The following is a 23,567-nucleotide window of genomic DNA, read 5'->3' as shown; positions in this document are numbered from 1 at the left end:
GCAGTGGCGTGCATAGAGAATTAATTAGGGTAGGCAGGAGATGTAGGTAGTAAGGTAAGCTGGTACAACTTACTAGGGCTTACTAGGGTACTAACATATTAATTTCATAGCACAGATGTCGCCTACGAAGCTTATTCCGAAAAAACGTATGTTATCACATACTACATATGTATACACTACTTTTCATAATTTGAGTAACGTGGTTGTCAATGGGTAGAATGGTGAATGCTATAGGGTGGGACACTCAGGGGGGGTCGAAATAAATAAAAGTAATTTTTACTCTAATATTTGTTTAATATTAATACTTGAAGGACAGAACTGATCACCTTTCCATACAATAATTAATGATAAATATAACACTGCATCGATGTTATGCAGTGTCCTGTGCCCCATTTGGTGCAGATAAAGGTTTTTTTTTTACCCTCACCCGCACCTGATGGTGCATAGAGCACTGCATCATATAAACGCAATGTTATCTTGACCATTAACACATGAAGGAAAGGTGATCAGCCCTTAGCTTCAGGTACCAGTCCAGGGTAGTGTTATAAATATCAGAGTGAAAAAATCACTTATATTTATTTGACCTCCCCTGGGAATTGAACCCGGGACATACGGAGGTGGATAAAGGTTAGAAGAAGAAAAGAAGTGATAGCTCGAATCAGCCAAAGTTGTAAGCCCCATAAATGCCCATATTTTCATATTCTCATCTTAATACACTTTTTCATGTATGCTGAATTGATACAATTGATTTTACCTTTTGTAGAGGTTCCTGAGTTCTCCTCGGAGGAAGTTTAATTCTCGGAATAAAATTTGAATACGCTACTTTCTTATTGGTCGAATAGAAGGACAAGTTTATCCAATGGGGCATGGAGTAGTCGTCCACCGTACTCATCGCCGTGTCTTTGTTGTGAAATTTGAGGAGCGGGACGGCGTGTAACGGTTGCTCTCCTACGCAGACCAGATCGCTGCCAACGCCGTTGTCTATGATTCGTTGTTTGGTTACGTTTGTCAGCTCCCTGTCGACTTCGAACACTCCGACCCCTGGTGTTATTACCACGCTCAACTGCCCCGTGCGGTCGAAACTTCGGTCCAAGTAATGCTTTTCAAATACTGAAAAATAAAATGAAGGGTTCATATTTCGAGAGCTCTTATTTACTCCTTAACCTTCCAGCGGGCGCGTTGAGAAGTTTTTCTTGAGCGGACGCGTGTCATAAATTTTATGTCATTAAGATTTCTGTATGTAAATTGGGTTATCTTTATATAAGTGTTATAAAATTGCTGTTATGTAATGAAAAATTATAAATGTACTTAAAAAATATATATTTATGACTTTCACCATCGTGTAAATTTATTTTTTCCGATTAAAAATTCTCTCGTTGTTTTCTCCTCTTCAGTTGGTCTAACATGTTTTCCTGTTAAAACACGTTAAATAAAAAATACATTTAGCTATAAAGGAAACGATTTAAATGGAAAATATATAGGAAAATTAGTTTATTTCCATATAAAATACATAAAATACACTTTGAGGAGCGATTTTTGAAATTTACACTCAAAGGAAATTTCCAAATTTCAATGAATATCAAAAACTTCTTTAGTTGAAAAACGTCTGTAGTTTAGAGACACTGACCCTCCAATAGCTTGGAGTTCGATAAATTGCTCGTAAAATTGCCTTGGTGACAAGTCACTTAAAACATATTTAACGTAATTTGTGATGCTAAAGCAATGCATTATGGACAGAGAGTACACACACCCACACATTGGGACAAGGCAACTCGGACAGTTTGAAAGAAAATTATAAAATGAAAGTATTGCATTAAATGTCAATACATAATGCTAAAAGAAGACATATTGAAGAAGAAGATTGTATGTGATTGATAGATTTTATTGTTGAAATAGATTAGATGTAATTAGATGTAAATTTATATGTCTGTTATGAGTAAATTTTAAAGTAAAAAATTGAAGCAGACCTATTTTATATACTACGATTTTTGAAGTACACGTGGAATGCAATGCTGGCAATTTCAGTCACTGGCCGCCTCTGCTAATAGCGTAAATCTTACCATTAAGACTCATGTTCAGGACTTCTAAAAAGTTGCCCTGAGCTGCTGTGGAATTGGTTGCCGTTGGAATTTCAACATTTGACCTCTCGTGGTACTGAAGAACAATTTTCTGGTAATCGGTGAAGAGTCTACGGAGTTGTAGCAGGACATTAGACCAGTCTTCATATCTTTCATTTTGGACAGCAACTCTATAAAAAAAATACACTTATGTTCAGTGTGGACGTCAGAATGTCAGAAATCGGAACCATTGGCGGGTATATATGAAGAGATTAATGCGGAACAGGTGGAGATTGTTTGGAAAGACAGATTGGTATGGCGTTGTATTTTCTGTCATGATGGTTAGTTAGTTAGTTTAAAGTAAACAAGGGTTAGTTTCATCTTGCAAAACATGGATGCCATGACGGATTGAAGACTTAGATAAGTGGTAGTAGAAAAATAGGACTCACCTATAAAAGTCTTCGTAAAACCTCCCTCGATAGTCCATCTGAAGGCATTCTCTCATACGTTGTGGAAATTCATCTAGACTTTTGGCGTTGTAAAATGTTCTCGAAAATAAGACTATGGTCACTTCGTGGTTGCTCCCGTGTTTCTGAATAACATTAACAAACAAAACACAGTTTTCAAAATGTAACAACATGAAAGATGAAAAATTATTATAGAGATGAGAAAAAAATTTGGTGTAGTATAAAAAGTCTGTGAGATATTTATAACGCATGCTTAATGCGTTTTTCATTAATTGATTCGGCAGTCACTTTGTGGTAAAAATCTATCCGTTTTTAATTTAAGGTTTGTATTGACATTTCTACAATTCAACAACTGTATAGTTTTTTTCCACTTCTGTTTTATTTGACCAGTCTGATGATGTCAGTAACGATCAAACCCGGTCAAAACCGGTTAAATAAAATAAAAGTGGTAAAATCATAAATTTATTATATAAAGGTTTTTGGTTTGCAATCTATATCAGTATGGAACAGCTTTGTCGAGCAGCGACCAAACCAATCTCTCGGGTCGCATAGCCATAAATAATTTCAAACCCTCATCGAAACCTATGGTGCATAGGGCACTGCATCATATAAATGCAGCATTATCTTGATCGTTAACACATGAAGTAAAGGTGATCAGCCCTCTATTTCAGGTACCAATCCAGGGTAGTACTGAATAAATATTAGAGTGAAAAAATCACTTACATTTATTTGACCCCCCACTGGGAATCGAACCCGGGACTTCCAGTACGGTAGCCAAGCGTGCTGACCATAACACTATGGAGACGCACATAAATGAATAGAAATCAAAAAATCAAAACCAAATTTACCCACCTTCCATTTTGCAAATAGGTCTGCGAGGAAACCATTGACCGCCTTCTCGAAATACAGATCTCCGTGGATGTCAAAATCCCACATTTCCGAGGACATTTGGATGAACAGGTAAACCATGGAAGTGGAGGATCTGAACACCACCTTTGTGTCGTCTGTGATGACTCCACAGGCCACGCGGTCTCCCTGAGACCACATCTCGTAAACCTGACACCTTATAGACCCGCCACAAAATTCTATTTTTTTATTGAGATAAACACACGTGTTGGTCTGGAACAATCAAATATATTTATTTATTTATTTTTCTACAAACATAATTACAGTTTAAATTTAATTAATTAATTAATTTTAAAAATAGCTAGTGCAATATTAACCCCTTGTGTGATTTGTGAACAAAACGAAAAATGTGTGTTCCCATATCGCTCACTCCTTTCAAGAACGTCATAAATCAAAAATCGTCAATTTTGAGTTGGGCATGTTTTCGGAATGCCCAGAAAATGTACTACATCCCAGCAAAAGTGGCATATTTTTAACTTAATATTTACCCGCTATAGGGCAGAAAGTGTTGTTTTTGCATTTTGAAGAAAAGGTATTGTTTAATTATTTTTTTAAATATACTTAATATTTTTCAAATGGAGAAAAAACCTTCAGGTTTTACCTGAAAAGATCTGTCGCACAGTAAAAAGTTCAATAAGTGGCTTGATATTTATTTTTAATACATTGTATTATATTTTTAAACTTTAAAAACGTTCTCCTGAAAAATCAAGTTTTTTGATTTATGACATTCTTGAAAGGAGTGAGCGATATGTCATCAAATTTCCATCATCGAACATTTTATGACGTCATATGGTTAAATGTCTATGGTTTATAGAGCTGTAATAGTAAGATTGTTTGTTTACCACTACACCATCATTATCCAAATGAGTGGTGGGGGAGGGGGGTGGGAGGGTGGACCATAGACATCAACAAATAGAGCCGCCAATAATTTAGCAATGACGCCAACATTAAAATAACTCCATCGTTTCTGTGACATCATTCATTGCCAACATACGAAAACAACGTTTTATCAAAGGCGAATTTTCCAAAAGAAAATGATGAATGAAAATATTAATTAAATCGGCTGTTATAAACACAAAACGAGTCTAATACAATCCTTTATAGGTTGAGTATGTTAAATTAGATATTCCTCCCGTCTGACAAAGATCCATTAAAATCTAACTCATCAATGGGGATATTTAGTTTAAAATTAATGTATCTAAGAACTTCTTCATCTTTTGCTAAGCTCTAAAGCTTAGCAAAAAACAAATGAGGATCCTAACCAGGACCTTGACAGGACACTGCAGACTGAGGAAACACATGACGAAAATTTCACTTCATGACTCCCCAGTATGCAGATCTTGTATGGAGGATAACGAAACGCCAATCCACATTCTCTATAATTGTGACGCACTCGCTCACAAACGAAGTCACATCCTTGGAGGACCTCTACTGGACTCCGAGAAGGTGAAGCTCCTACCACCAAGACAGGTCGTGAGTTACATGACTCATGTAGGTCTTGGCAGTGAGCTGTAATGCTCGCAGTGACATAAGGGATGCAAGATCCCTTGACCCCAAAAAAAAATCTAAGAGCTTGTGTTATACATTTTAACGCTGTCAGCCTGTATGGCATAATGAGGAGACCAGACTGTTTACAAGTATGTGCCTTCGCTGAGTTTCCCGTGCTGAGGGCACATGTAACAATATTCATTTGTAAAAGTTAAGCAGTAGTACAGCCTCACCAAGTGGTTTTTCAGTCTCCACATTTCAGAGCGGCCCATGTACTGGTCTTTGAATGTCAGCTCCACAGAATCCAGAGCCACGTCTGCTGGATTGACAATATTCATGTAAACATCGGCTCGGGCTCTCAGCTGGAATGTAGCTGCTATACTTTGTTCCACACTTATCGTATCTGGAAAAATCAATCCATTTTCGGATCGTGAATAAGAAAGCCGTATATAACAACAGAAAATCATAAAAAATATAATCAAACCGTAAGAATGAAAAACTACAAAAGCTAAAATTACTGTAAATTATTGAACAGGACGCCGAAGGACATCATGGCTGAAAAACCTACGACAATGGTTTGACAGAAGCACCAAATCTCTGTTCCGAGCTTTCATTTTCATTTAAACCCTTATCCGCACCCCAATGGTGCATAGGGCACTGCATCATATAAACGCAGTGTTATCTTGATCGTTAAGAAACGAAGGAAAGGTGATCAGCCCTCCGCTTCAGGTACCAGTCAAGGGAAATATTGAATAAATATTAGAGTGAAAAAATCACTTATATTTATTAGACCCCCCTCTGGGAATCGATCCCGGGACCTCCAGAACGGTAGCCGAGCATGCTGACCATTACACTACGGTTCCGAGCTACAGCATCAAAATTGAAGATAGCCATGATGATCGCCGATCTTCGTTAGAAGTGGCACAGAAAGAAGAAGTTGAACAAACTAGAGGTTATTTTCCACAAAAATGGCGCTTTATAAATTGGCCATACTTATTATTATCATTATGTGTATGATGAAAAATATATACAAGTATATGAGGGCAAGGTGATCAGTCCTGCGCTTAAGGTGTTAAATATTAATAAACTTGCAAAATGCAATCTCTCAGACGAATGTGTGGAAAAAACTATGTGTGATAGATGTTCGAATGGTGGAATAAGGAAGGAATGCAAAGCTGAGATAAGCATTATCGATAAAATTAAGAAAGGTATGTTGAGATGATTTGGACATGTGGAATGAATGAGTGAGGAAAAAACGGTAAAACAAATTTATGAGGCCAATGTAGTTGGAAAAAGGAGCATAGGAAGACCGAGAAAAACTTGGCACGATCGGGTATTTATGTATTTATTTATTTATTGAACGGCTGAAGCCTTTAAGGTAATACATATAATACATATATACAGTATCTAATACAAAAGTATGTCAAATACTTGAAAGCGGTCAGGTTAGGAGTCGAAATAATCGGGAGGTATGTATGAGGAGATGCATGAACGTGGAAGAGGCGAAGAATGTTTGCAAAGACAGAGTGGTGCGGCGTTCTATTCTCCCTGCCTACCCCTGTAGGGAAGCGGCGTTATGGTTATTTAGTTAGTTAATTGCACAATATATCACCTCTACTCTTTGCATGGTTGTCTTCCTTTATGGAGGGAACTTGTAAAAGAAGCCGTGAGAAGTCATTGTCAGGATGGTATATCTCAACGACATCACCTTCTTTGATTCCAGGATAATCCTTGAAGTTAATAACAAGATCCTCGGCTAGAAAATATTTTAAACAGAGTTAATTATCAGTACTGAAAAAGTCATACATTGATTGTAATATAAGAAACACAAAATAAATTGTAAAAAATCCATACTACTAAAGCTTTTGTTGTGAACTATAAGCTTGAAACTCTTCATTTTTATAAAAATTTGACCTTCAAACTAGTAACTATTTTTTTTGTAACGAATGCATTCGAAACTACATTATGGTATTAATACAAATCTAAACAAGCAGCTTTCTGTATCGTTAAAAATCGCTGCCAGAACGTGGACAAAATTGGACAGAATAACGACAGACATTCAATAGCGGATTCAACGCAGATAAAAACACTGATTTCATCTGACACCTTGTTTGACAGTTTAAAAATGTGTTGCTAACTAAAAGAATAATTACGACTGGAAAATTATTGAGTCCAAAATCATTAGGTCTAGATCACGAGATCCCAAACTTTTTTAGTCTGGCGCTCCCCTATTAAAATATCTTGTCAAAGGGAAAAATAAAATCGCCAGAATGTCTCATTAAAGAAAGAGAGAAGGAATAAAAATATGTTTCTTAGCACTTCTATCTGTCTCTTTGGGCTTCTTATGCCTACAAAAGTCTTCTATAACGCCCACAGGGGGGCGTTATCGCCCACTTTAAGAAATAGTGATCTTGATACACGTGCTCATTATTAGCAAATGAGCACGCTAATATTGAGCAATTGCTACTTAGTAGTATATGTGCACATATTTTGATAGAATTAAGCATGCTCAAAAATCGATAGTTGTTCGATTTTTGAGTATAACACCGGCAGCGCGAGTGGAAAGGGCATACTCTGAGCTTTCTTGAATAGGTTTGCTAATGAGCGGGCTAGTATCAATGTACGTAAACGAGTATGTTTAATGTTAATATACGAATGTATACAGCTAAAGATCATGGTTGTATTAAGCATGCTTAATTATGTTGGTACAACAAGAAGACCATCATCACCCCTCCCCATCTGCAGTTGAACAATGATGGGAGCTCAACAAGCTGCTCTCAAGCGTGACCATCGTTCAAGGAAGAGTCGTGCCCAACATTTTGGCCATGCGCCCTCGAGGTAGAATTTTATGAAAAAGGCGTTATATAAATTATCCAAAATTATTATTATTATACCGGGATAAGTGATGCAAGTGCATAGTACCTAAGTAGCGGATTAAAAAATAAAAACAAAATAAAACCTGCGTTTTATCTGTGGTTTAATCTGTCAAAATCGACGTGAAATCGGCGGTGTCGTTTTACTTGTCAGACGGTTTGATCCAAAGATTATATACTAGTAAAGATTGATATCTTTGTCAAATTAGTATGGTAAATGATTATACGTGTTGAAAAAAATCAAGAAAATTAAATATTCTCACTATTCACACTAAAAAATAACCTACGCAGAAAAATCAGCTGATCGATGCACTCGACAGCCTTATAGAGACAAAAAGGAAGAAGAAGCTCAAATGTCAAAATCAAAATAACCTAAAAATGCCATCGACATGAAACTCTGTAAAATGCGTTTCGTCATTTTCCCGCCTTTTCAGGAAAATGGCAAAATACGCATTTTACAGAGTTTTATGTTGATGACATATTTAGGCTATATTGATTTTGACATTATTCAATGAAATTGAAAAATGAAAAAATCATTTAGCTGGTAAAAAGGTTTATTATATCCATACTTTGACTGAACCGGAAGGTGAACCAATTACATACTCGAGTTGTTAGAACTCTTAGTTCTCTTAAACCTATAACCTTCTGGATCAAATCAAAGAAAATTACAATATTACAGGAATATATAAAATTATTATTGTACTTAAAATTACACACACAAAGGGCACTTGTCCACTACCCAGAATTTTACCCTCCGGCAGTCAGGTTTTGAAAAGTGAAAGCGACTACGACAGTGTAGCGTGATCGAATTTACGCGCAACGTGTTCACGCACCTATCAAGAGCTCCGATCCGAAGAAAGATGGAGTAAAGCACAAGCCAATCCAAGCCAATCGTCGTTTAAAAACGCTAACTGACGTGCCGGACGGTAAAATGCCGTGTAGTGGACAAACGCCCTAAGGGCCCTTGTGCACTACACGGAATTTTACTGTTTGGCAGTCCGGTTATTGCAAATAAAAATGATTACAACGGTTTAGCTTTAGTGATCGAGTTCATGCTAACCATGATCGTGCACCGATCGAGCGCACCGATCCGGAGAAAGACGGACAAGTGCACAAGCCAATCATCCGTTTTTTCATGCTAACCTGACTGCCGGACAGTAAAATTCAGTGTAGTGCTCAAATGCTCAAACTAGGTCCCAAAAAGCCTTCTTGTTTACAACTAATGTGCATTACTTTAAACGAAAGTGCTTAAGGCATTACCAAATATTGTATTTATGTTTCATATCAATAAAGAAATATTGTTAAATACATATACCGAATTGTAAAGTCACCAGGAATACTGAAGAGTTTTCTTGGACCTATATATTATAGAAATGTACTTTTAGATATAAATAAATAAGATCGGCCTCATTTGAACAATTTTAGAATAACACAGTGGTACCCTGATCACACAATAGCTATAGGCTTAAGGCCAAATAAAATAAATTTCTTTGTAGTTAGAACAATACCCTTCAGATCTGCATGTTTAGCACCACTTTTAAAAAAAGAAAATTATTGAGGTTGCTTGTAAGGTGTGTAAAGCCCTTTTATCCTAATAGTTAATGTGTGATCGAAAAACATTGCAATTCGATAAATCCATTTCGTAAATTGAAATTTACATGAGGACTCATTTCATAAAATATAACAATTATGTACAAGTTTTTACTGATCTATCATTATTATGATATATCATAATAATAATATATAATTTTATATTCTTTTGTTCTTAAATTGGTAAATAATATGTCATTAATGCCGGGTTTCAGCCTAATTAAGTATAGTTATTTTTCAATGGTTACTGGAGAAGGCAAAGCAGAGTTTAGCCAGTAACCTGTAGCCCTTAGGTCCTTCTGTATATAAAGCGATAGCAAGAGCTTTATCTTTTCAGGTATATCATCTACCTTTTATGGCGATGCGATTGTTTGATCTGACATTAAATAAATCTATAAGGAATCAGATTTAACAACGAAAGGTATTATACTAATACTTTCCCCTCTTAATATCTACGAGCAGCAATGTGCCATTGTTCAAATGTTGTCGATTTCTTTTGAACATATCGAAGTTGCTTCTTCGTCTTCATCGCCCATGTTCAGCTTTTGATTCCTTGGAGTCAGATTAGAAACTCTCGATTCTCCAATAAAATTGACAAAACGGGTGGCTGTACTCCTAAAATAAATTATATTGCATCAAATGTAAAGTAGTAAAATATTTTAACATAGAATTCCACAGAAACGTGTATAATATTAAAAGGTGTGTATGAGAACGAATGAATAAGAAATTTGATAATTACATTAATGGGAAGATACATACCACAGGGTTCAGTAGCTAATAAAAAGGGTCTGCTAGCTGCTGATTCCATTGGATAGCTCTGCTAGTACTCGGTAACACGGAATAAAGAGCTGAAAAATTTAACTCAATTAATACCAAGACATAATATATTGATTTTAAAATATTATTGAAGTAAAATAAATGATTTCACAAAAGAAAAAGATACATACACCGGGGTTCAAGAGTAAACAAAGAGGCTCTGCTAGCTGCTCATAATAATTAGAGAGCTCCGCTAGCACTAGATAACTCGGAACGGAGAGCTGTAAGAATATAATTAAATTAATATTGGGTATGTAATAGAGCCACAAGAATCTATATACATGTATATGAGAAATAAAACCTCGATAAAATGGACTAATTGGAGAGAATGGGTTAGAAAATAGGTTTAAAATAAACATTTTTTTCTTGTTCAAAATATGAACAATGTATTTAGATATAAATAAACAATGCAAAACTAAAAAAAAATATTGTCTTCGAACACTCGTCGTGAAGTGATGTTGCTGTTTGATATCGATACGCTTTCAGTAATCCAGCTTTGAAATGTTTTGTTTGCACTCTTTCAAAAAACAACAATTTTTTTCAATCAACCCTCTAAATTTACGAAAATGCATACAATATAGTAGAACTTCGTTATCTGACGAGTAGTTGATAAATGTTATTAGATCATCGAGATGCGATCTTAACACTGAAAACTTAATTTTTTGCAGTGTTGTTTCTTCTTTGCTATCTTCGCTTTTATCCTCTCTTCTAAGGTTCCCTTTTTCTGCTATTTCACTTTCAATCATGATACAAGGAGAAGTACTTCTTGATGACTGCAACTACCCATTGTAAAACATCCTCCTCACCACTTCGGCATTGTTATGTATTGTCCTATAGAAATCAGGATATTCAAACCCTTCTAAATCTGTCATTGTATATATATATTGCGTGTAACATAGTACAAAAAAATAGCTAATAAAATAAGCATAATAAACATCAACAGATAATTAACTTACGTCGTATTTCGTTGCTAAAGAATACTCGTTTAGCAGAGGCAGGTTGAGGAAAGATCCAATTAGTGATAAATTTAAATCTAGCGCACTGATATTAAATAACATCCCTTTGTTCGTTCGTTCACAGGGAAAATGTATATCTCAAACATCAATTCTTGATTTGGATTCTCGAAACAAATTCGATTCTCGAAACTCAAAAACAAAAACGAAGATTCGTTTTGTTATATAATGCCTGATTGAAATCTTATCCATACACCCTGAAATAAAAAAGAAATTTGTAAAAACCATTACAATTAAAATATAATAACATAAATATGTAATATTTTGAATAATTTTAAAATTAACCGGAGAAAACAAGTGCGTAGTAAAATGGCCGTCTAAATTCGGTTGAATTCAAGATTAAATATACGAAGTTCTGAGTTACATACAAACTATAAATAATAATTTAAAAAAAACATTAGTTTAACGTTACACAACATAATGAAAGTGATAATGCAGAAATGATAAACATCAGCAAATAATTTAAACTTACGTTTCTTGCACAATATATGTTTGGCAGTGAAACATTGATTCCTTTTGGATTGATATAGAATGCCTAGTTGAAATCTTACACCTGAAACAAAACAGAGATGATATAAACTAATAATATTTGTATAAACCATTTTATTTCAAATGATTCCAAAAAAAATACCCGTGATAATGGAATGGTCCGCAAGCCAACGGGAAAACGGCCATCTTGGTGAAGTTTTGTTTACCTACCGAAATCATATGTTTTGATGGTTGGGGAGGGGGTAAACCACAGTTGAAATGATAGAAGGTATTTTTAAACTCGTATTGTTCTGCGCATGACGTCATAATTTAGCCCATTCAGATCCTCGGATACGTCATTCGGTAAATAGCTACTGCGCAAGGTCTATCGAAAAATTTATTTTTTTCCCCTTCATACCCTTCTTACCGCAGGAATCAAAGATGGCCGCGAGATATCACAGGCTGGTTTGATCTTAAAAAAAATGACATTTACTTATGAACATAAATTCTTTTTACACTCACAAACGTCAGTATTCTATTTTTTTATAAACACTTTATAACATTGTGGATAAAAATCTTATTTTAGATACAAATCGGCGTTGCAGAGGTGTGCTCCGAATTTTAGGTTATACCTATCGTAATGGCTCTTCAAATATCCCAAATATATGGGAGAACTTTTTTAGTGTCATGTAGTGCGTCACGTATGCTAGAAAATGTGTGCAATTACAGCAGATGGACCCACAGAACCCCGTCAAAGATTACTCCACCCCTGAAGGAGGAAAAAGTTATTGACATTACCCAAGGGTTTAAAGACAAGGAATACTTTAAATCGTTGCGGTCGACAATAAAAGAAAGTAAAAGAAGCGGAAGTTACAATAAAAGTGTAAAAACACCAAAAGAGAAAATTGTTCCCGCTACGACTGCGGAAGCTGCTACTACGGAATTGTTTGATTTCAAAAAGATTGATGCTATAACTCATCCGGAGGGATTCAGTGATTTAAAAATAGAAGAAAAGAAACCGAAGAAACCTAAATTTTCTAAAGTTAATGAAGATAATGCTAAGAAAATAAAAGTGCAACGAGAAGTTCCATCAATATTCGACAGCCAAGGAAGATTGTTATTTGAAAAATTAGATTTTAATGACCCCAAAATTAGGTAATATTTTTTTTGTTTTTATGGAGCAAAATTTTATTTTATTTTATTTATTTATTTAAACTTTATGTACAAAAAAAATATGGACATTGGGGGGCTTATCGCTAAAAAGCAATATCTTCCAACCAACCAAAAACAGACTAGTGATATTGGTCAAAACGTTTGATACCACTTCGGCTGTCCAAACTCAAAACACAGTAAGAGACATTTTTTTGTAGTACGTTTTTTTTTGCACTTTTGGACTAAGTAGATGCTACTCAGTCCAAAAATGCAAAAAAAAACTTACTACAAAAAAGTGTCCCTTACTGTGTTTTAAGTTTGGACAGCCAATTTCAGCAGTTTTACTGTTCTTTCTTAACTCATTCGATAACATTCCCAAACCATCTCAACACACTTTTTTTAAAGTGTATTCTTTTCTTAGTACTTTATGTCATACCATATTTTTTTACATTCGTAACAATTATAAAAAGCAATTCTTGTTATATATTCATTTACGTGATTGAACATTGAATTTTAATTTTTTTATTATTATTTATTTGGCTGTCACCCAGTGAGAGGATGTTTCTGCCAGTGTCAAGTCTTATTTTTAAATACAAACAAAATAAAAATAAAATAATAAAAATAATAAAATTAGTAAATATGTTCATAGTTTAAATGTGTTTAGCTTTATCATTTTAAAAAGTATGACCGCAATTCTAGAATTAGGTTCAGAAAGAAGGGTGGATACTTGGGTAGAGAGTTGGATTCCTGTCTGTGTTAAGCTATTTAGAAAGTTCTCCTTATCTGTTGTGCACGGACACTGAAAGTTATATTTCTTCTATTTCTTATTCCAGCAATTTAATTATGCGATTAAAATCGAGAAAAACAAGAGCAAAGTGTGGGCAGATATTAGTGGAAGGCTGGCGACTTATCGCGGATGGTCTTCAGGCCGGATGCAAACTGGACACGCTGCTGTTCAGCTGGATCAGCGATCTGGAGAAGGTTCAGCCATTCATGCCTTCCAAGGGACCGAAGCTCTTCAAAATGCCCTACAAAGAAATGCAGATGTGGTCCGGTTTAGAAACCTGCCCGGGTATCATGGGTAAGTTGGTATGTTATTAACCTTTCTCGTACTGATTATGGTACCAAAAGACTCCAGTTCATCTTCTTCTCCGGTTTCAATCCTGGGATTGGTTTGCAGCAATTTCCTCTATTCTTCTCTTCCATTCTTCCCTGTCTTGTGCGGTTCTTTTGAAATCTGCATATGATGAGCAGCGCACGTCCTAGTCTCAGCACAGGTCCTCCAGGTACTCTGGGCGTGGGCGTCCCCTAGAGTTTGTCCACTCGGTCATACCCTCCATTATGGCATGCAAGAGACCTTCTTGACGTTAATACGTGGCCGGTCCACCTTGCACGCCTTGCGGACAGGGTCCTGAGCAGGTGCCTTCCTCCTTCGATTCCTTGAAGAACTTCCTTATTCGTGATGTGGTCTCTCCAGGAAATTCTTAAGTCTTATAGGACCACGTCTCAAAAGCCTCTAGTCTCCGCTTATCCCTTTCGGATAAGCACCAGTTCATATTTGTATTGAAATCATATATCGTAGCTCGTAACTCGCCGCCTCGTGAGTCATAGATTGCACGTCCTCCCCAGCTCATGGCCGCGCCGCGACTGGCGGTGGTTATCCGATAAGCGAGAGGCCGGAAATCAAATCAAACGAAAGTGGACTAATCTACTTGTCCCGCTCTCTCCTTGTGGTAATACCACATTTTTTAAAGTAAAAAATATAACATGTCGCTAGCAGTCCTGATGTATAAGTACGTAGAACTCGCAGCTTCGACTTATTGTGCTTTTTATCAAAAACAATATTCAACGATTTGAAATTATAAAAATTAAAAAGGGAAAATATTCTTTGATATTATTTTTAAGATTGCTAAAAATATGGGTTAAGTAGCTCTTACAATACTAAACTTTTTGAACTTAAATTCATAAATTTCGTTCCCCCTAGATTAACCTCTCCGTGCGTACTGCCCCAACTTAATTTAGTATTAGAAACCATCAAAGCAATCCGCGAATGCATATTGTCTACATAATTTTATGTCATCGTTGTCGGGCGGATTTTTCATCATACCTGACCTTAATTAGTATACTAATTAAGTTCATGTACTAATCACGAGTAACCGCAAACCCAATTCCGATCTGTACAATGTTTTGTGGCGTCTCGCGCTCTACTAAAAGGAAGTAAATAGAAAGCTTATAAGCCTCTCCCGCTCTCTACCAACAGCATGTAAAAGACGCTTTTATGCGTTTCCCGCAAACTGTGTTAAAATTCTGTAACCATTTATCAATTTTATTTTCTAGGTATTTTCCAGACTCCCAAAGTCCTCGATATTCCGGCACCGCTGGACTCTATGCCTCTCAATGTAATCTGTGATAACATCAGAGATCCTGGAAATTTAGGATCTATTTTGAGGACCTTACTCGGAGTGGGTTGCGAAAATCTATATCTTTCAAAAGGTATGAATTGATGAAAATATTTTTAAAAAAAACTCTAAGAACTAAAAGTATTATTTGTATAATTAAAATATAACTTTGTTTGAAAATCACTATAAATATTTAATTATAACTTAATTATAATGTCTACCGGTTTCGAAGCTAACCGCTTCTTTATCAAGACTCTATATTACTACTCTATAAGTCTACTATATTTATAGTAATTTAAAAACAAAGTTACATTTTAATTATAAAATGGAAAATCACTAAGTTAGTGCTTCAAATATAAATTATATAGTATTATTTGTGCCGGGGATCAGTTTTTATTGTAATTGTCTCATTTGTAAGCTTTGTAATTCACTTAATTTACAAGCAGTTCTTACATGATCAGGTTCCGTTCTGTTGACTAGGTTATAAAACACCAGGTTGGTGCTCTCTGATGTCACCTCTCTTGTCTTCATGTGTCATGTCTGGCACCCCCCCATGCCAACTATCACTTGAAAGTATTTGTATTTAATACAGTAAAACCTCGATATAATAGACTAATCGGGGGGGGGGGGGGGGGGTGTGTCCGTTAAAGCCGATAGTCCGTTATATAAAAATAAGTTTAAAATAATTCAAAAACCTTTTTCCGAACTTTGATATCAGTCAGCAACTGTCTACCTACCTGCTCTTTGGAGCACATTTGCGTTGCTGACCGTATCAGTCCATGGAATGTGTAGTGTTCTATGATGCAACCACATTTTGAATTAAAATTTTCACTAAAGGTGATGATAGCAAAGGTTTATCTTAATTTATCACATTTTGAGTGTGTCCAAATACTTGTTCACAAATCTGGATTATCTCAAATTATAGGAATACTTTTCATACTATTTTTGACATCTCATCAAAGATGAAGAATAATGCGGAAGTCTGGGCATTTACGGGGCTAAAGACCATCATAGCCTGGTTTAGGTGATCACTTTACACACTAGCTACACACGACATGATATATTCAGAATTGGTGAATGTTACACATGTGTAAAGTGATCACTTAAAATTATCTGGTCAAATTATAAGCTAAAATGATAAAAATGAAAATGATATTTTCTGGCGTTTCTTATGTGTGTGATTATAGTCCAGGATTCGGACCTCACATACTAATAAAAGACTTTCTGCTCAATAAAAAGGTTCTTTTCATCTCACCAATAGATGTCTCTAGTGAAGTTTTAGTGATTCAAGAACAATATTTCGAAATTGGTTCATATATATATATATAGAACTTCCAAGAATTTGAGTAGAGTGGTTGTCAATAATGGGTAGAATTGGTGAATGTTACACGTGTGTATAGTGATCACTTAAACCAGCCTATGACGGTCGTCAGTCCCGTAAATGCCCAGATTTCCATATTCTTCTTCATCTTTGATGAGATGTCAAAAAATAATAAATGTTTATCTTAATACTTATCCAAGTGTTTGGTAATAAAATATTTTATTTTCTCAGGTTGTGTGGATATTTGGGATAGCAAGGTTTTAAGAAGCGCATCCGGAGCCCACTTCCGCATACCGGTGGAAATAGATTTGAGTTGGAGTGAAATCTCAAAAAAAATAGGGACAAATAGTACCGTATTTGTTGCTGATAACAACACAGATGAAAACCTCATTGATAAATATTCAGCGGACGGAAATTATGATGAAAATGTATCTTCAACGGCTATCCCATTACTTCCGTATTACTCAGTGGACTATTCGAAGCAAACCTCCATTACTGTGATCATCGGTGGAGAAACCCACGGCATCAGTGAAGAATGCTACAGGTGGGTTTATAATTATATAGAAATTTAAAAACGTAAAAACTGTGTGTAAATGATGATTGCGAATGATGTCAAAAAGAAAGAAGCATTACAAACCGAGTCAAAAATGAATGACAGAACAAATGTCATAGCATTTTAATGGTTAAAATTGAAAGATATCGGCCAATCACCATGTTGCGTGCCATACGCCGACCAATCACAACGTTGCTCGTCGACCATTCGCGGCCGAAGTAATGTATCTACTTCGCAGATTCATTATCAAGCACGCGTAACTCGCATATTTTAAATATTCACGACGTAAATTGGGGATGAAACCTTAAAGCGGGGAATAAATGTACTGAAATATATCGGGACTGAAATAATAACACGCAATTGGCAGTTAACTTTAAATCCGGGCACGTAAAATCCGGGTTTCACTGTATAGCTGTCTAAACTTGAGATAAAACATCTATGTTTTTTTTAAATGTAAATATATGAAAGAAGATGGAAGTCTGATCATCCCAGGGCTTACGACCTGGCGTTTGGCTGGCTTAACATACTAAGGACGGGAAAGGTATTCATTTCTACCCGTTTGGGCGATTGATGCTTAGGGACGGGAAGGGTATTTTTACCTTCTGCACAGCCCTCATTTCAAAGTCAGTAAAAAGGAATTATTTAAAGTTCTTTTATGAATATTATGTACCAATCTCTTTGTTAAGGTCTAAACTATATGTACACAATTATCAAATCCCGTCGCCAGCGGTCCACAGGCGTAAAAGACACCCGTCCAAAATGTGTTAAATGATCACTTGTATAATGTGTACTATTTTGCCCATCATTCCTTTACATAGTCAATTATCCTTTCAATACAATGATTTATTGATTTACTGACTAGACAATGAAAACATAATTTTTTTCCCAAAGTTTTCAAATTGGTACTCAATAGCCTTTTTTTGCAGTTTCATCAAAGATCGAGGTGGTGCCCGAGTCAATGTGCCGATAACACCCGGAATAGACAGCTTGAACAGCAGTATAGCTCTGGCAGTTATCGTTTTTGAAATAAAGAGACAAATCCTCCTCGGAGCCAGATCTTCAAAATCACAAGATACTTTGGCATTAAATATGTAGATAATGAGAAATTATTTTTATTCTGTATCCAAATAAATGTATTATTGTAATATTAAGAGAATAAAATTATATGTAGATGTAGTACTGATTACATTTATTTCTTTATTTCTTCTTCTCCATCTTATTCCTCATTACTGAGGGTTGTAACCCTTGTGGAAGCAATGACTCTTCTCCAGTTATCCCTTGACCTCGCTGCACATAGCGCTCCAACCACCGAGGTGCCTGCTGCAGGCATCTCGGTGGTTGCTGGTGCCTGCTGAGGGAATCTTCCAATCCCTCACTTTTCCTCTAGGCTAGGCCGATCACAACCAGTCGTTCCAGGCTATCCTCATTACCACGCGCAACGTGTCTAAAGAACTGAAGAAGAATTCCTTTATTTATACGTACATTATTCTCATTTGAAATAAGTAATTTCTCAACCGCTCTACCTCTTTGAATAAGCGTAATACACGCTTAGAGTACCTGCCGGATAATACTAACCTGTATTGCGTACGCATGCCCAAAAAACTCAATTAATTCCTAACCATATTGCCTGCACGTTATATAAACACCCTTCCGGCATTTTCTAAGATATTTTTTTTTACATATCGCTAACTCCTTCCAAGAATGTCATAAATAAAAAATTGTCAATTTTCAGTTGTGCATGTTTTCGAAATGCCCAGAAAATGTACTATATCCCAGCAAAAGCGGCGTATTTTTAACTTAATATTTACCCGCTACAGGGCAGAAAGTGTTGTTTTTGCATTTTAAAGAAAAGGTATTGTTTAATTATTTTTTTGAATATACTAAATATTTTTCAAATGGAGAAAAAACCTTCAGGTTTTACCTAAACAGATCTGTTGCACAGTAAAAAGTTCAATAAGTGGCTTGATATCATTATATTATATTTTTAAACTTTAAAAATGTTCTCCTGAAAAATCAAGTTTTTTTATTTATGACGTTCTTGAAAGGAGTGAGCGATATGTTAAGTAGATCAGCGAGATACCACATATTAACTGTCTTTCAGTTTTACTGGCGTTTTTGTAATTATTGTTTATTTTGTCTTTACATAAAAAAAACCGCTTGACAATATATACACAATATTTAAGAATACATTTTTATCTTCTTTCATGACCCAAGAAAGAACTCTTTTTTCGTGCATTTGGTGTACAAGTTTGATCCTTCATCTTCTTCAAACCCTTATCCGCACTCCAATGGTGCATAGGGCACTACATCAAATAAACGCCGTGTTATCTTGATCGTTAACACATGAAGGAAAGGTGATCGGCCCTCCGCTTCAGGTACCAGTCCAGGGTAATATTGAATAAATATTAGAGTGAAAAAATCATTTATATTTATTTAACCCCCTCCCCTGGGAATCGAACCCGGGACCTCCAGAACGGTTAGCAAGCGTGCTGATCATTACACTACGAAGTTGATTCACCAGGTAAATATTTTGACATGTAATTAAAAAAAAAAATTAATTTAATTTTCTTATTCAGGTGTAAATTACAAATAAAATTAAGTCTAAAAGCCATGTTTGCACATTAATCGTTATTCTGCAAATATATCCTCTTTCTGAGCCATTTTCTTTTTCTTCGGTGGTTCATCTTCATCATCGTTGTTGTATTCCTCTGCTCGTTTTTGCTTAGAGACATCCTCTTCACTCGGTGAGTTTTCTTCATTCATCCTTTCCCCCATTTTCTCTGTGTAGTTAATCTCGGTCGGTAACTCGGCCTAAAAAACAGATTGTAAAATTTATTATTCAGATAACACCATTATCCACATTTTTGGATTGCATTATGTTGGTACATGTTAGTTGTTGATTATATCCAAATTTTTTCACCGCAATGGTAGTGCCATCTGTTGAACGTTATAGCAATACTAAGCATTACTCATGGCTACAGCATGTTTCTTAACTAGTGCTGTCACTAAGCATTTAAAATTCATTGTTGTTTCATACATTTTCAGTATTTTCATGATTTAATCTGGAATTAAACATAAAAGTATGGTTTCTTTTCCATCTAACCAAACTGAGCCACAGCAAGGCGTGGGTACAGCTAGTTTGAAATAAAAATACAAAATTCATAATCCAACTGCTTTTGTTATTTTTTCAACAAAAAATACAAACTTCTTTCATTTAAACTGTATTGTGAAATTTGCAAATTAATGTTTTCTGACGCGAACACCCCCACTCCGACAATCCACAAAAGCTCCAAAATATTTTTTTTAGTCTTGCTTTGCAATCGAATGATAACAGTAGTAAAAATGTCTTTAAAAAAAATTAAAGATGCATCAGAATTTGACAAAAATGTCTTTTTTATAATTACGATGCATCTAAGGGTGAAGACTGACCGGAGCATTTCGTCCTAACGTAACATGTTACGATGCGAGCATTCAGGCAGTCAGTACAGCGAGCCGAGCCCTCCATCCATAGTTTCGGATGCTCGCTGATGCTCGCCGCGAGCGATGTTATGACGAAACGCTCTGGTCAGTCTCCACCTTTATAGTTCGTAAAGTACGGTAAGAGAAATAAAGTAGGTACCTGAGGTTCCCTTTGTGGATCATCCTTAGTCAAGATCTGAGCTTGGGACAGCAGGTTCTCCATCTCGGCGATGGCTCTCTCCAGGGAGTAGTTATGCGACACCAGCTGGACCCAAGCTTGCTCCAACCCCCGGAGCTTGGATCCGATGGCAGTCTGGACTGATTTTCGTTCCCAGTTCACTGCAGCCGTCTCTTTTCTGAAATCGTCAGGAAATGAGGACATTGAGGTGCATAGCCGGAAACAAGTTAAGAGACCGAATAAGGAACACGGAAATTTGGAAAATGTAGTACAGAGAATATAGTCAGATGGGAAAGATGATTCTGAAATGCCCATGTTTATAGAATGCAAGGACTGGGCTGAATTGCTTTTTAACCTGTTAACCGGGCAGGACGTATAAATACGTAAAAGGTAATCAATATCGGGTACGGGTAGGACATATGAATACGTTCTTGAAATATATGTTGCGCCCTGGAATCGGCGGAACCTGTATTTTCCAACAGCAAAAGCATTTAGTCATCCATACATGTTTTGACATTAATTCTTTTCTATTTGTTTGTAATTTTGTATTTTCCTTTGTGATTTATACATAAATAAACGAAAAATTATATATTTCATAGTCTTTTAATTTATTTTAAGCATAAATAAAATATATGAATTCACGTCCACCGGGCGTGACGTACAGACACGTCCTAGTGAAAGAGTTTGCGCCCTATACATATATGTTGCGTAATTAAAAAGTGAACTCCCCAGTTAACAGGTTAAGAGAACCCAGACGTAAGAAGACCACCTGGAAGGTCTCCAAAGTGATGTCGTGACAGCTGACCTCTTTTAGATACTCTGGAGCCATCTTTATTGTCTTTAGTTTTTGTATGTTTGTCCAGTATCAGCCCAAATTAATTTAGAAAAACTGGATAAACTAATGCGGATAGTGATTACCGCTGTTGTTTTTTAAGCAAATGATTACAAGTTCTTACTAACCGCAAGGCTGCTAGTCTGGTCTGTGCACCGGCAACCATTTTGTTGATGATTTCCAAATATGCTCGCCACGTCTCGCAAGCATAATCTAACTGTAATTCCAGATTCATAACCCTGGAATTAAAATACCTTTTTATAAAATTTAAATAACAAATAACATAATAATTTAAATTATTACTGTATGTTAAACTATTACTTAAGTACCTAGAATTGTATAGCTATGTACGGACTATAGCTATGTAGTCCATTTAATCTTCACATTCATTTAAAAATGCCATAACTAGGCGAAACAATTGTCATACAATTGTTTTTTTGTTTGTTTTTTAAATTAAAATACAACATAGTAGACTAAAAAAACTCAGTGTTTGATTTAACATTTAATACATAACATAATAATTGTATTTTTTTGTCATTTATGATTTTATGGTAATTTGTTCACGGGGCATCATGAAAAACTTCACAGATTTAAAATAAATATTGAAAAAAAGACCTTGTAGCTTGGTGTTCAAGTTGCGCGTGTGAATTATCAACAGCCTCAATCCATGCTGAAGCATCACTGAGTTTGCCGGCAACGGGTGGGGGAAGTTCATACCTAAATAAGGTTTGCAAATTAGGTAAAATGCAATCAATGAAAAGTTGAATTGAAATTAAAATCAGTTTTTCTAAAAATTCTCCTTCATGTACTAAAAAAACAATGAAGTATAAGCTTGCGCCTTCGTGTCTGTTTAGCGATCTCACTAGAGCGGCAATTTTCTTGTACTTAAATCATAAGTAACTGTCAATTTCAACTTATCATATAATTTGATTGAATATGCCCTTAGGCTGAAATTGAAAATGGTCATTATGACATAATATTTTACGAATTATTTTCAATTTAAATTTAATGTAATAATTGAAGGCTCCGAATGAATAATCCTGAAAATAAATGAAGTGAAAAAATCATATTTGTGTGTATATTCGATGATATAGGCAAGTACTTACTTTTTATTTTTTATCAAGCCTCTACTTGTTAACGAATGATTTAAAAGTACTTACATATAGGATTAAAATTATTTAAAATGTACAAATTCCAAATTTAAAAATTATTGAAACTTATGTGAAAACTTGCAAATTCTGCCACCAGGTGGATTTTGAATGTGACTCGGTAAGCGCTGTTGGTGAGCGCTAAGGCCGAATTACTGATGTCAAAAATTACCTACTTATGAAAAAAAAGTACAACCCTCCATTTGTCCCACTAAATGTATCTTTCCCTATATAGAACTGATAAAATCTTTGTTGAAATCTTTGTAAAATCGCTTACCGCTTCATTGATAGAGGTTCCGGGGGTAATCTAGCATTCAATCTTTCCAGCTCTCTTCTTAGCAGAGGTGTCTCAAAAGTAGCGGAAGAATGAGCTACCGCAGAAGGAGGCAATTGTTCCAGATAGTTCTTGGTTGGACGATATCTCCTGCATTCTTCTTCAACCATCGCCAATGCCTAAAAGAAAGCAATAGAAATTTATAACATGGACAAAACGCCTGGCATTGAACTATTCTGGAACATAATATGTAATTACATTCCACAAATATGTATATATTGATGTAAAAAGATACTTACAGCTTCTCGAATGCCAGGATCATCATAACCTTGATCGATATACGGCAAAGCATCAACCACAACTTCACCAGCCATTATTTAAGGTTAAGAGTACACCTAATATGTAAATTCAAATAAAATCGTAATATTGAAAGATTGTTTGTCTTTAATTTTGCGAATTCGCTACGATGCCACAGATTATACAGTACACAGTGATACACAGTATATTGATGAGTCGATGCGCACTTATTTTGGAAAATTTGTTTGACGTCGTTTGACAACTAAAAATGTTGTT

General features: G+C 35.6%; 3 protein-coding genes and 1 long non-coding RNA gene across 10 annotated transcripts in view; 1 reads left to right on the top strand and 3 right to left on the bottom strand.

Moving 5' to 3' along the window:
- Iml1 (GATOR complex protein Iml1) overlaps positions 1–7,032 on the bottom strand; it is a 47,627-nt gene extending 40,595 nt beyond the window's left edge. For all 7 annotated transcript variants that reach the window (XM_088258138.1, XM_088258142.1, XM_088258143.1 and 4 more), the window contains exons 1-7: positions 6,773–7,032; positions 6,531–6,674; positions 5,152–5,321; positions 3,377–3,643; positions 2,507–2,649; positions 2,061–2,248; positions 755–1,110 (exon numbers count right to left, since the gene is read on the bottom strand). In XM_088258138.1, the coding sequence (XP_088114264.1) occupies positions 755–1,110; positions 2,061–2,248; positions 2,507–2,649; positions 3,377–3,643; positions 5,152–5,321; positions 6,531–6,674; positions 6,773–6,815 (1,311 nt within the window). In that variant the 5' untranslated portion in view covers positions 6,816–7,032. The remainder of the gene's footprint in view (positions 1–754; positions 1,111–2,060; positions 2,249–2,506; positions 2,650–3,376; positions 3,644–5,151; positions 5,322–6,530; positions 6,675–6,772) is intronic.
- Positions 7,033–7,897: 865 nt separating this feature from the next.
- Positions 7,898–18,282, top strand: LOC148310556 (rRNA methyltransferase 3, mitochondrial). Its single transcript, XM_088258136.1, has 6 exons — positions 7,898–7,948; positions 12,140–12,833; positions 13,664–13,911; positions 15,168–15,323; positions 16,782–17,094; positions 18,030–18,282. The coding sequence occupies exons 2-6, from the start codon at positions 12,319–12,321 to the stop codon at positions 18,196–18,198; spliced, it is 1,401 nt and encodes a 466-aa protein (XP_088114262.1). The 5' UTR covers positions 7,898–7,948; positions 12,140–12,318; the 3' UTR covers positions 18,199–18,282.
- Positions 8,328–11,917, bottom strand: LOC148310557 (uncharacterized). The gene is made up of 6 exons (XR_015837379.1): positions 11,842–11,917; positions 11,683–11,763; positions 11,154–11,407; positions 10,329–10,418; positions 10,141–10,229; positions 8,328–9,996 (listed from the first exon to the last, which is right to left on the bottom strand). It is a non-coding gene; the product is annotated as an uncharacterized LOC148310557 (long non-coding RNA).
- Positions 18,283–19,657: 1,375 nt separating the features above from the next.
- BCAS2 (BCAS2 pre-mRNA processing factor) lies at positions 19,658–23,567 on the bottom strand. The gene is made up of 6 exons (XM_088258137.1): positions 23,294–23,567; positions 22,998–23,173; positions 22,188–22,289; positions 21,701–21,811; positions 20,723–20,918; positions 19,658–19,914 (listed from the first exon to the last, which is right to left on the bottom strand). The coding sequence occupies exons 1-6, from the start codon at positions 23,366–23,368 to the stop codon at positions 19,732–19,734; spliced, it is 843 nt and encodes a 280-aa protein (XP_088114263.1). The 5' UTR covers positions 23,369–23,567; the 3' UTR covers positions 19,658–19,731.

This window comes from Brachycentrus maculatus, unplaced genomic scaffold, assembly GCF_059751285.1.
Source record: "Brachycentrus maculatus isolate JH-2025_06_01 unplaced genomic scaffold, ASM5975128v1 h1tg000091l, whole genome shotgun sequence".
In the NCBI taxonomy this organism is placed as follows: Eukaryota; Metazoa; Arthropoda; class Insecta; order Trichoptera; family Brachycentridae; genus Brachycentrus; species Brachycentrus maculatus.
The sequence above is the reverse complement of the archived record's forward strand: the minus strand, read 5'-3'. Positions and strand labels throughout refer to the sequence as shown.

Coding starts and splice junctions, on each gene's coding strand:
- LOC148310556 (XM_088258136.1), top strand. CDS start 12,319: ATGGCTCTTCAAATATCCCAAATATATGGGAGAACTTTTTTAGTGTCA. Junction 12,834..13,663: donor TTTAATGACCCCAAAATTAG/GTAATATTTTTT, acceptor TTCTTATTCCAG/CAATTTAATTATGCGATTAA. Junction 15,324..16,781: donor AAATCTATATCTTTCAAAAG/GTATGAATTGAT, acceptor TTATTTTCTCAG/GTTGTGTGGATATTTGGGAT.
- BCAS2 (XM_088258137.1), bottom strand. CDS start 23,368: ATGGCTGGTGAAGTTGTGGTTGATGCTTTGCCGTATATCGATCAAGGT. Junction 21,812..22,187: donor CTTGAACACCAAGCTACAAG/GTCTTTTTTTCA, acceptor TTTTAATTCCAG/GGTTATGAATCTGGAATTAC. Junction 19,915..20,722: donor ATCCACAAAGGGAACCTCAG/GTACCTACTTTA, acceptor TCTGTTTTTTAG/GCCGAGTTACCGACCGAGAT.